This window comes from Phyllobates terribilis, unplaced genomic scaffold (assembly GCF_046119375.1).
Source record: "Phyllobates terribilis strain yellow unplaced genomic scaffold, ASM4611937v1 Scaffold_7__3_contigs__length_470593459, whole genome shotgun sequence".
In the NCBI taxonomy this organism is placed as follows: Eukaryota; Metazoa; Chordata; class Amphibia; order Anura; family Dendrobatidae; genus Phyllobates; species Phyllobates terribilis.
In genome coordinates, this window is record NW_027362767.1 from 440,787,041 (window position 1) to 440,799,105 (window position 12,065).

The following is a 12,065-nucleotide window of genomic DNA, read 5'->3' on the forward strand; positions in this document are numbered from 1 at the left end:
CCCTGAGTGTCAGTGCCATTATCCTGCACCCCAAGTGTCAGTGCCATTATCCTGCACCCCGAGTGTCAGTGTCATCATCCTGTACCCCGAGTGTCAGTGTCATTATCCTATATCCATAGTGTCATTATCCTGTACCCCGAGTGTCAGTGTCATTATCGTGTACCCCGAATGTCAGCGCCATTATCCTGCACCCCGAGTGTCAGCGCCATTATCCTGCACCCCGAGTGTCAGTGTCATTATCCTGCATCCCGAGTGTCAGTGCCATTATCCTGCACCCCGAGTGTCAGTGTCATTATCCTGCGCCCCGAGACTCAGTGTCATTATCCTGCACCCCGATTGTCAGTGCCATTATCCTGCGCCCCGAGTGTCAGTGCCATTATCCTGCGCCCCGAGTGTCAGTGTCATTATCCTGCGCCCCGAGTGTCAGTGTCATTATCCTGCGCCCCGAGTGTTAGTGTCATAATCCTGCGCCCTGAATGTGTGTCATTATCCTGCACCCTGAGTGTCAGTGTCATTATCCTGTACCCCGAGTGTCAGTGTCATTATCCTGTACCCCGAGTGTCAGTGTCATCATCCTGTACCCCGAGTGTCAGTGTCATTATCCTGTACCCCGAGTGTCAGTGTCATTATCCTGTACCCCGAGTGTCAGTGTCATTATCCTGCACCCCGAGTGTCAGTGTCATTATCCTGTACCCCGAGTGTCAGTGTCATCATCCTGTACCCCGAGTGTCAGTGTCATTATCCTGTACCCCGAGTGTCAGTGTCATTATCCTGCACCCCGAGTGTCAGTGTCATTATCCAGTACCCCGAGTGTCAGCGTCATTATCCTGTACCCCGAGTGTCAGTGTCATTATCCTGCACCCCAAGTGTCAGGGTCATTATCCTGTACCCCGAGTGTCAGTGTCATTATCCTGCACCCCGAGTGTCAGTGTCATTATCCTGTACCCCGATATTCAGTGTCATTATCTTCTACCCCGATATTCAGTGTCATTATCCTGTACCTTGAGAGTCAGTGTCATCATCCAATATCCCGAGTGTCAGTGTCATCATCCTGTACCCCGAGTGTCAGTGTCATTATCCTGTACCCCGAGTGTCAGTGTCATCATCCTGTACCCCGAGTGTCAGTGTCATTATCCTGTACCCCGAGTGTCAGTGTCATTATCCTGCACCCCGAGTGTCAGTGTCATTATCCAGTACCCCGAGTGTCAGCGTCATTATCCTGTACCCCGAGTGTCAGTGTCATTATCCTGTACCCCGAGTGTCAGTGTCATTATCCTGTACCCCGAGTGTCAGTGTCATCATCCAATATCCCGAGTGTCAGTGTCATCATCCTGTACCCCGAGTGTCAGTGTCATTATCCTGTACCCCGAGTGTCAGTGTCATCATCCTGTACCCCGAGTGTCAGTGTCATTATCCTGTACCCCGAGTGTCAGTGTCATTATCCTGCACCCCGAGTGTCAGTGTCATTATCCAGTACCCCGAGTGTCAGCGTCATTATCCTGCACCCCGAGTGTCAGTGTCATCATCCTGTACCCCGAGTGTCAGTGTCATCATCCTGTACCCCGAGTGTTAGTGTCATTATCCTGCACCCCGAGTGTTAGTGTCATTATCCTGCGCCCCGAGTGTCAGTGTCATTATCCTCTACCCCGAGTGTCAGTGTCATCATCCTGTACCCTGAGTGTCAGTGTCATCATCCTGTACCCCGAGTGTCAGTGTCATTATCCTGTACCCCGAGTGTCAGTGTCATTATCCTGTACCCCGAGTGTCAGTGTCATTATCCTGCACCCCGAGTGTCAATGTCATTATCCTGCACCCCGAGTGTCCGTGTCATTATCCTGCGCTCCGAGTGTCAGTGTCATTATCCTCTACCACGAGTGTCAGTGTCATTATCCTGTACCCCGAGTGTCAGTGTCATTATCCTGCACCCCGAGTGTCAGTGTCATTATCCTGCACCCCGAGTGTCAATGTCATTATCCTGCACCCCGAGTGTTAGTGTCATTATCCTGCGCCCCGAGTGTCAGTGTCATTATCCTGTACCCCGAGTGTCAGTGTCATTATCCTGTACCCCGAGTGTCAGTGTCATTATCCTGTACCCCGAGTGTCAGTGTCATTATCCTGCACCCCGAGTGTCAATGTCATTATCCTGCACCCCGAGTGTCAATGTCATTATCCTGCACCCCGAGTGTTAGTGTCATTATCCTGCACCCCGAGTGTCAATGTCATTATCCTGCACCCCGAGTGTCAATGTCATTATCCTGCACCCCGAGTGTTAGTGTCATTATCCTGCACCCCGAGTGTCAGTGTCATTATCCTGTACCCCGAGTGTCAGTGTCATTATCCTGTACCCCGAGTGTCAGTGTCATTATCCTGCACCCCGAGTGTCAATGTCATTATCCTGCACCCCGAGTGTCAATGTCATTATCATGCACCCCGAGTGTTAGTGTCATTATCCTGCGCCCCGAGTGTCAGTGTCATTATCCTCTACCCCGAGTGTCAGTGTCATCATCCTGTACCCCGAGTGTCAGTGTCTTTATCCTCTACCCCGAGTGTCAGTGTCATTATCCTGTACCCCGAGTGTCAGTGTCATTATCCTGTACCCCGAGTGTCAGTGTCATTATCCTGCACCCCGAGTGTCAATGTCATTATCCTGCACCCCGAGTGTTAGTGTCATTATCCTGCGCCCCGAGTGTCAGTGTCATTATCCTCTACCCCGAGTGTCAGTGTCATTATCCTGTACCCCGAGTGTCAGTGTCATTATCCTCTACCCCGAGTGTCAGTGTCATCATCCTGTACCCCGAGTGTCAGTGTCTTTATCCTCTACCCCGAGTGTCAGTGTCATCATCCTCTACCCCGAGTGTCAGTGTCTTTATCCTCTACCCCGAGTGTCAGTGTCTTTATCCTCTACCCCGAGTGTCAGTGTCATTATCCTGTACCCCGAGTGTCAGTGTCATTATCCTGTACCCCGAGTGTCAGTGTCATTATCCTGCACCCCGAGTGTCAGTGTCATTATCCTCTACCCCGAGTGTCAGTGTCATTATCCTGCACCCCGAGTGTTAGTGTCATTTTCCTGCGCCCCGAGTGTCAGTGTCATTATCCTCTACCCCGAGTGTCAGTGTCATTATCCTGCACCCCGAGTGTCAGTGTCATTATCCTGTACCCCGAGTGTCAGTGTCATTATCCTGCACCCCGAGTGTCAATGTCATTATCCTGCACCCCGAGTGTTAGTGTCATTATCCTGCGCCCCGAGTGTCAGCGTCATTATCCTCTACCCCGAGTGTTAGTGTCATTATCCTGTACCCTGAGTGTCATTGTCATTATCCTGTACCCCGAGTGTCAGCGTCATTATCCTGTATCCCGAGTGTCAGCGTCATTATCCTGTATCCCAAGTGTCAGTGTCATTATCCTGTACCCCGAGTATCAGTGTCATCATCCTGTACCCCGAGTGTCAGTGTCATTATCCTGTACCCCGAGTGTCAGTGTCATTATCCTGCACCCCGAGTGTCAGTGTCATTATCCAGTACCCCGAGTGTCAGCGTCATCATCCTGTACCCCGAGTGTCAGTGTCATTATCCTGCACCCCGAGTGTCAGTGTCATTATCCTGCACCCCGAGTGTCAGTGTAATCATCCTGTACCCCGAGTGTCAGTGTCATTATCCTGTAACCCGAGTGTCAGTGTCATCATCCTGTACCCCGAGTGTCAGTGTCTTTATCCTCTACCCCGAGTGTCAGTGTCATTATCCTCTACCCCGAGTGTCAGTGTCATCATCCTGTACCCCAAGTGTCAGTGTCATTATCCTGTACCCCGAGTGTCAGTGTCATTATCCTGTACCCCGAGTGTCAGTGTCATTATCCTGCACCCCGAGTGTCCGTGTCATTATCCTGCGCCCCGAGTGTCAGTGTCATTATCCTCTACCCCGAGTGTCAGTGTCATTATCCTGTACCCCGAGTGTCAGTGTCATTATCCTGCACCCCGAGTGTCAGTGTCATTATCCTGTACCCCGAGTGTCAGTGTCATTATCCTGCACCCCGAGTGTCAATGTCATTATCCTGCACCCCGAGTGTTAGTGTCATTATCCTGTACCCCGAGTGTCAGTGTCATTATCCTGCACCCCGAGTGTCAATGTCATTATCCTGCACCCCGAGTGTCAATGTCATTATCCTGCACCCCGAGTGTTAGTGTCATTATCCTGCGCCCCGAGTGTCAGTGTCATTATCCTCTACCCCGAGTGTCAGTGTCATCATCCTGTACCCCGAGTGTCAGTGTCTTTATCCTCTACCCCGAGTGTCAGTGTCATTATCCTCTACCCCGAGTGTCAGTATCATCATCCTGTACCCCAAGTGTCAGTGTCATTATCCTGTACCCCGAGTGTCAGTGTCATTATCCTGTACCCCGAGTGTCAGTGTCATTATCCTGCACCCCGAGTGTCAATGTCATTATCCTGCACCCCGAGTGTTAGTGTCATTATCCTGCGCCCCGAGTGTCAGTGTCATTATCCTCTACCCCGAGTGTCATTATCCTGTACCCCGAGTGTCAGTGTCATTATCCTGTACCCCGAGTGTCAGTGTCATTATCCTCTACCCCGAGTGTCAGTGTCATCATCCTGTACCCCGAGTGTCAGTGTCTTTATCCTCTACCCCGAGTGTCAGTGTCATTATCCTGCACCCCGAGTGTCAGTGTCATTATCCTGTACCCCGAGTGTCAGTGTCATTATCCTGCACCCCGAGTGTTAGTGTCATTATCCTGTACCCTGAGTGTCATTGTCATTATCCTGTACCCTGAGTGTCAGTGTCATTATCCTGCACCCCGAGTGTTAGTGTCATTATCCTGTACCCTGAGTGTCATTGTCATTATCCTGTACCCCGAGTGTCAATGTCATTATCCTGTACCCCGAGTGTCAATGTCATTATCCTGCACCCCGAGTGTTAGTGTCATTATCCTGTACCCTGAGTGTCATTGTCATTATCCTGTACCCTGAGTGTCAGTGTCATTATCCTGTAGCCCTAGTATCAGTGTCATTATCCTGTACCCCGAGTGTCAGTGTCATTATCCTGCACTCCGAGTGTCATTATCCTGTACCCCGAGTGTCAGTGCCATTATCCTGTACCCCGAGTGTCAGTGTCATTATCCTGTACCCCGAGTGTCAGTGTCATCATCCTGTACCCCGAGTGTCAGTGTCATTATCCTGCACCCCGAGTGTCAGTGTCATCATCCTGTACCCCGAGTGTCAGTGTCATTATCCTGTACCCCGAGTGTCAGTGTCATCATCCTGTACCCCGAGTGTCAGTGTCATTATCCTGCACCTCGAGTGTCAGTGTCATCATCCTGTACCCTGAGTGTCAGTGTCATTATCCTGTACCCCGAGTGTCAGTGTCATCATCCTGTACCCCGAGTGTCAGTGTCATCATCCTGTAGCCCTAGTATCAGTGTCATTATCCTGCACCCCGAGTGTCATTATCCTGTACCCCGAGTGTCAGTGTCATTATCCTGTACCCCGAGTGTTAGTGTCATTATCCTGTGCCCCGAGTGTCAGTGTCATTATCCTGCACCCCGAGTGTCAGTGTCATTATACTGTATCCCGAGTGTCATTATCCTGTACCCCGAGTGTCAGTGTCATTATCCTGTACCCCGAGTGTCAGTGTCATTATCCTGCACCCCGTGTGTCAGTGTCATTATACTGTTTCCCGAGTGTCATTATCCTGTACCCCGAGTGTCAGTGTCATTATACTGTATCCCGAGTGTCATTATCCTGTACCCCGAGTGTCAGTGTCATTATCCTGTACCCCGAGTGTCAGTGTCATTATCCTGCACCCCGTGTGTCAGTGTCATTATACTGTTTCCCGAGTGTCATTATTCTGTACCCCGAGTGTCAGTGTCATTATCCTGTACCCCGAGTGTCAGTGTCATTATCCTGTATCCCGAGTGTCATTATCCTGTACCCCGAGTGTCAGTGTCATTATCTTGCACCCCGAGTGTCAGTGTCATTTTCCTATACCCCGAGTGTCAGTGTCATTTTCCTATACCGCGAGTGTCAGTGTCATTTTCCTATACCCCGAGTGTCAGTGTCATTATCCTGTACCCCGAGTGTCAGTGTCATTATCCTGTATCCCGAGTGTCATTATCCTGTACCCCGAGTGTCAGTGTCATTATCTTGCACCCCGAGTGTCAGTGTCATTTTCCTATACCCCGAGTGTCAGTGTCATTTTCCTATACCCCGAGTGTCAGTGTCATTATCCTGTACCCCGAGTGTCAGTGTCATTATCCTGCACCCCAAGTGTCAGTGTCATTATCCTGTACCCTGAGTGTCAGTGTCATTATCCTGTACCCCGAGTGTCAGTGTCATTATCCTGCACCCCAAGTGTCAGTGTCATTATCCTGTACCCCGAGTGTCAGTGTCATTATCCTGTACCCTGAGTGTCAGTGTCATTATCCTGTACCCCGAGTGTCAGTGTCATTATCCTGTACCCCGAGTGTCAGTGTCATTATCCTGTACCCCGAGTGTCAGTGTCATTATCCTGTATCCCGAGTGTCATTATCCTGTACCCCGAGTGTCAGTGTCATTATCTTGCACCCCGAGTGTCAGTGTCATTTTCCTATACCCCGAGTGTCAGTGTCATTATCCTGTACCCCGAGTGTCAGTGTCATTTTCCTATACCCCGAGTGTCAGTGTCATTATCCGCTGTCAGTATTTTCTATATTTCGGGATTTGATGTTTTTTTATAGATATGATCCTAAGACTGACAGCTGGACGACGGTGGCGCCGTTGAGCGTGCCCCGGGATGCAGTTGGCGTTTGCTGTCTCGGTGACAGACTTTACGCTGTGGGTGGATACGACGGACAGACGTATCTTAATACCGTAGAATCCTATGACGCACAGAGCAACGAGTGGACGCAGGTACGTGAAGGGAGCGAGTGATGAGAGGGGAGATGATGGAGGGTCCAGCGCAGCCCCCCAGGGAGGGTCATTAACCCCTTCATACTATTTGTAAACTGTAAATCCCATTTCTGGTCCAGGACAAACCGATTGTGTCTCCTTCAAGGGGTTGAGGACTTTATTTTTTATTAGTAAGAATAAGAAAACTGCAAGCTCTGCCTGGTAATAATGTAACTGCTGAAACAAAGACTGGCAACTATGTAGCAAACGATCATTTCTGTCCGCAGAGTGATACACGATGTGATCGCGAGACACGACTGCAAATGTCAGGACAAAACGGGTGGAAAAAAAGTTCCATCGTCCTAATCACAAAAATTCCGACATTCCGTTTTGTTGCGGAGGTCGCGGGGTCACTTGTTGCTATTTATTGGGAGGTTACATTTTTGTATTGCCCTGAATTTTACCCAAGTTGTGGTGATTCTGCCTCAATGTGCAGCTCGTCTGCAGAGGATTCTTTTATGGCGTCACTAACAAAAGTGCGATAGAGAATAACCACAAATAACATACCAATTCTTTATTATAATATGGTTTTGGACCCTTTTTTGGTATTGAGAGGAAAAAGTCAGACCCCCCGATTAATCATAGTTTTGTGATATGTAGATGACACCTCATGAAAGGGAAATGTTTCAGGAGGTCTGCATAATAATGGCAGCACGGTGGCTCAGTGGTTAGCAGCACTGTATGGTGGCTCAGTGGTTAGTACTGTATGGTGGCTCAGTGGTTAGTACTGTATGGTGGCTCAGTGGTTAGCAGCACTGTATGGTGGCTCAGTGGTTAGTACTGTATGGTGGCTCAGTGGTTAGCACTGTATGGTGGCTCAGTGGTTAGCAGCACTGTATGGTGGCTCAGTGGTTAGCAGCACTGTATGGTGGCTCAGTGGTTAGCAGCACTGTATGGTGGCTCAGTGGTTAGCAGCACTGTATGGTGGCTCAGTGGTTAGCACTGTATGGTGGCTCAGTGGTTAGCACTGCAGCCTTGCAGCGTTGGGTTTCCGGGGTTCAAATCCCACCAAGGGCAACATCTGCAAGGAGTCTGTATATTCTCCCCGTCTTTGCTTGGGTTTCCTTCGGGTTCTCCAGTTCATTCCAAAGACATACTAATTTGGGGCTCACAATCTAGATTCCCTACGAGGACAGTGCTGATAATATCTGTAAATTGTCTGAATTGTAAAGCGCTGTGAAATATGTTGGCACTCTATAAATAAAAAGATTATTATTATTATTATTAATAAGATTCCTGATCACCAATAGCTTTAAAAACTTGAATTTTCTCATAATGGCAGAATGATGGGCATCTAGTGCCCTCTAGTGGTCACCTAAAGATAGCAACAAAAGTAAAAAAAAAAGTTCTTACTGTGAGTTGTTCTCTGTCGTTTGCAGGATGTCCCGCTGAACATTGGACGGGCCGGAGCGTGCATAGTGGTGATAAAACTGCCATGAATGTTTCTATTATGTCCCTGGAACAGACGGCACAAAAAAAAGGACAAGATTCAGTACTGGAACTAAAACCGACACTGACTCAACGTGGCCAAAAGAAATGTTTTCTGATAAAGTCCGGAGTCCTAAAAACTGCCATTTTATAATATAACATTGTTAGGAATTAGGAAAAAAAAAAAATAGGAAAAGTTACAAAAAAATGACAACGAAATGGCCACGTATTACATCTAGAATAAAACTCTATAAATATATTTTATGTAACATCCTAGAGTGACGGCGCCTTATATTTTAGTAGATATCATTCTGCAAATTAATTAACTTTTATAAGGAGGATGAATAATCATTAAAATAATAGGATTTAGACCTTGTAGATGTTCTTCTATTGGTTTATCGGGTTTTGCCATTTTTATGCCCTAAACAGTTTGTGTTTTTCATATAAAGTGACTTAAAGGGAATGTCTCATTTTGTGATATTTTTAATTTCAGTAATGTTATTTCAGCCTGAAAAATAGTGTTGTTTTTTTTTTTTTTTTTTTAATGATTAAAGGGGTATTCCTCTTTTGGCTTGGCCATTGATTTAAAATAGGTGCAGATCCCAAGAATGGACCTGCAGGTATCAGTATTTCATGGGACATCGTGTAGTTATGCCATAAACATCTGAGAAAGCCATGTAAAACCTCTACCGCAGGAGAGGATGACTGTTGATCTAAGCATTTTATGATATTGAGATGACTCTGCTGATCCTGAGCTGGTCTGCACAGCAAAGCTAAACAGCAAGATACAGGGAGCAAGAAGTGTCAGCCTACTGTATACGCTCCACTGGCAAAATAGGAAAACTGCAATATCCTTTGACTTCTTTTTAAAGGTGCAAAAATTAGAATTTACAAAATATATGCTTAGAATTATCTGATGATACATTCCCTTTAAGAGACTTTTTCTGATTGAAAACTCATTGTTTCATCTTACAACGGCAAAAATATATTCAAGTATGAAAAAAAAAAAGTCCAAACCCCCCCCCCCCCCCCCCAAAAAAACAACTTTTAATTGTGCTTCCAAATGGCCTTCATTAATGACATTGAAGTCCAATTATTTGATTCTTTTTGCTTATGTAGAGACAAATCTACTGTGACAGCACTGGGATTGCCAGGAGGTCAAAAAGAAATGTCAATTCCCGTTTTATCAATTAAGATATAAAAAAAATAAATAAAAAAAATTACAAAAAAATGACTCTTTCCATAGATCGTCCTTGGCATGTAATGTAAATGGAAGATTAAATTAACCTTTTCTTAATATTTTTAAAACAATTTATACTTGTTATTTGTAAATTTCAGCAAAATGGAAAGAAATGAGTAATTTTTCTATTCAATTTTTTTACTTTATTTGCCTGGTCATCAGAACCGCTAAATGTCCATTGTAGTGTAAAAAAAACCATTCCATATAGAGTTTATGGCACAATATTTCTTATTTGTAGTTGATACGTCCTCAAAGCGAATATTACGTCAGTATTATCAAAGCTAAACAGAAAAATGAGAGTGTTATAAAATTATCAATCCTGGTTCATATTTAATAAACAGAGATTAAATTATATGGACGCCTTTTAATGTGATCTGGTCATAAACTAGGACTGAGCAGCTTAGAAAAAGACAAATAAAAGAGTAAGGAACTCAGAAGAAAGCTGATAAAACCATTACAAAGTACCCATCAGAATGAGCTCACTGATGGATTCTCAGTTATCTCATTCTGCAGCCAGCAATAAGCAGTGCAACACAGCGGATATAGAAGGTAAACAGGGCAAGACTTCTAATGAAACCCAAGTGGAAAAATTATTTGTATCCCTAAATACATTACTTGAATTAAAAATAGTGTGTGTGTGTGTGTGTGTGTGTGTATGTATATATATATATATGTATGCACACACATTTAATATATATATTTATTTTGCATGGAGTCATGTGCTTAGGGATAAAAATATTTTTTCTACTTGTACTTAAAAAAGAAATAGTATAATATACACAAGAAATAAATAGAGTGTGTGTGTGTGTGTGTATATATATATATATAATGTGTATATATATATATATATATATATATGTATATATATATATATATATATATTATATACACACACACACACAGACACACACACACACACACTCTATTTATTTCTTACCCAAAACAGAAACAATATTTTGGATTCTAATTATTTTAAAATCATGAGTTTATATATAAAAGTTAATTTTCCATTTGGGATAAAAATATTTTTTCCATTTGGGTTTCAATAGAAGTTTTGTGCTTTTTACCTTCTATAACCTTCGTGTTGCACTGCTTATTGCTGGCCGCAGAATGACATAACTGAGAATCCATCAGTGAGCTCATTCCGATGGGTAGTGTCTGTAATGGTTTTATCTGTTTTCTTCTTAGTTGCTGCTCTTTTCTGTCTTTTTCTAAGCTCCTCGGTCTTGATTTATAACAATAGATCACATTAAAGGACGACTGAACCTTTACAGGATTAAAAAAAAGTTACAAACTTCTGTGCTTAGAATTAGCTTACTGAAGGATTCTCAATTAACTCATTTATTAGCCACCAGTTTGCAGGGAAATAAAGAGTCTGGAAAACTCAAAACAATCCAACGTTTTTACTGAAACCAAATTAAAATAAATGACTGTTCCCCCCCTAATTTAAGTCAAATGAAATGCCCTCAATGGTGTCCACATATTTTAAGTCTATTGCAAAAATAACCTGAAATAAATGATTAATAATTTGACAAAAACAAAACCTCAATATATAGACATTAGGGAGCCTATCCACTTGGGCCTCTCCTCTTTGTAGAGAAACGTACGGCTGGACACATAGCGATCATCTGATCGGGGGGGGGGCAGCTGTTTTTAAGAACTTGTCTTAATGATACAATTTCGCCTATTGAATTACTTTAAATCCAGAATAAGTATCTCTATGTGCAGGACAAATTCAAAATTATAGATCTTCATATTCTTCCCGTAATAAATAATAACAATAAATACAAGCAAAATTCTGTTAAATAATTTAGCAAAAAAAACAACAAAAAAAAGTATGTACATATTTTTTTTTTTTTTTTAAATATTTACCCTGCTGATATATGTGGACATATGATGAAGAGAGGAAGGGGGGAAAGTCCTCACTGACCCTTTACATTTTGATAGTATAGATCTGTGCAGGGCTCCAATATCTCAGATGAACTGTAAACACAAAGTTTAATAAAGGAAGTGGCCAAAGTTGTAAAACTTTCTTTCTTTCTTTCTTTCTTTAGACAATATGATTTGTTATTGTGAACACCTGCTGAATTTTCTTTTTGTTTACATTTTTATTAACTATTTTGTGTTGCTAAATTTTTAAAAAAGTGCATTGTAAAATACTGTGAATCATGTACAACCCTAACTGCTCAGCCGGCTAAGAAGAAGAAAAATTATATATATAGATGTTAAAAAGTTACAATGTTCATAAACAGTTTTTATTCTGTTTAATGTAAAGCTGAAATGTTGTAACAATTTGCTGCAGATCATGTGATCACGGTGTTCTCTTCATATTTTGGTTGCGTTTCTCTTGGCTACAGTTTGTCTTTTTGTCTTATGGATGCGTATGGTATATCACATTGATATATGATGAATTATGACCTCACATTACGAGTGCCAATGCTGACCGCGTCAACGATGATGTACGT

The 12,065-nt window shown here is 44.0% G+C and overlaps 1 protein-coding gene across 1 annotated transcript in view; it reads left to right on the plus strand.

The window, feature by feature from the left end:
- Positions 1 to 11,495, plus strand: part of KLHL4 (kelch like family member 4) — a 351,644-nt gene extending 340,149 nt beyond the window's left edge. Inside the window, exons 10-11 of the mRNA XM_073642176.1 lie at positions 6,722 to 6,893; positions 8,312 to 11,495. Of these exons, the coding sequence (XP_073498277.1) occupies positions 6,722 to 6,893; positions 8,312 to 8,371 (232 nt within the window). The 3' untranslated portion in view covers positions 8,372 to 11,495. The remainder of the gene's footprint in view (positions 1 to 6,721; positions 6,894 to 8,311) is intronic.
- The last annotated feature ends 570 nt before the right edge of the window (positions 11,496 to 12,065 follow it).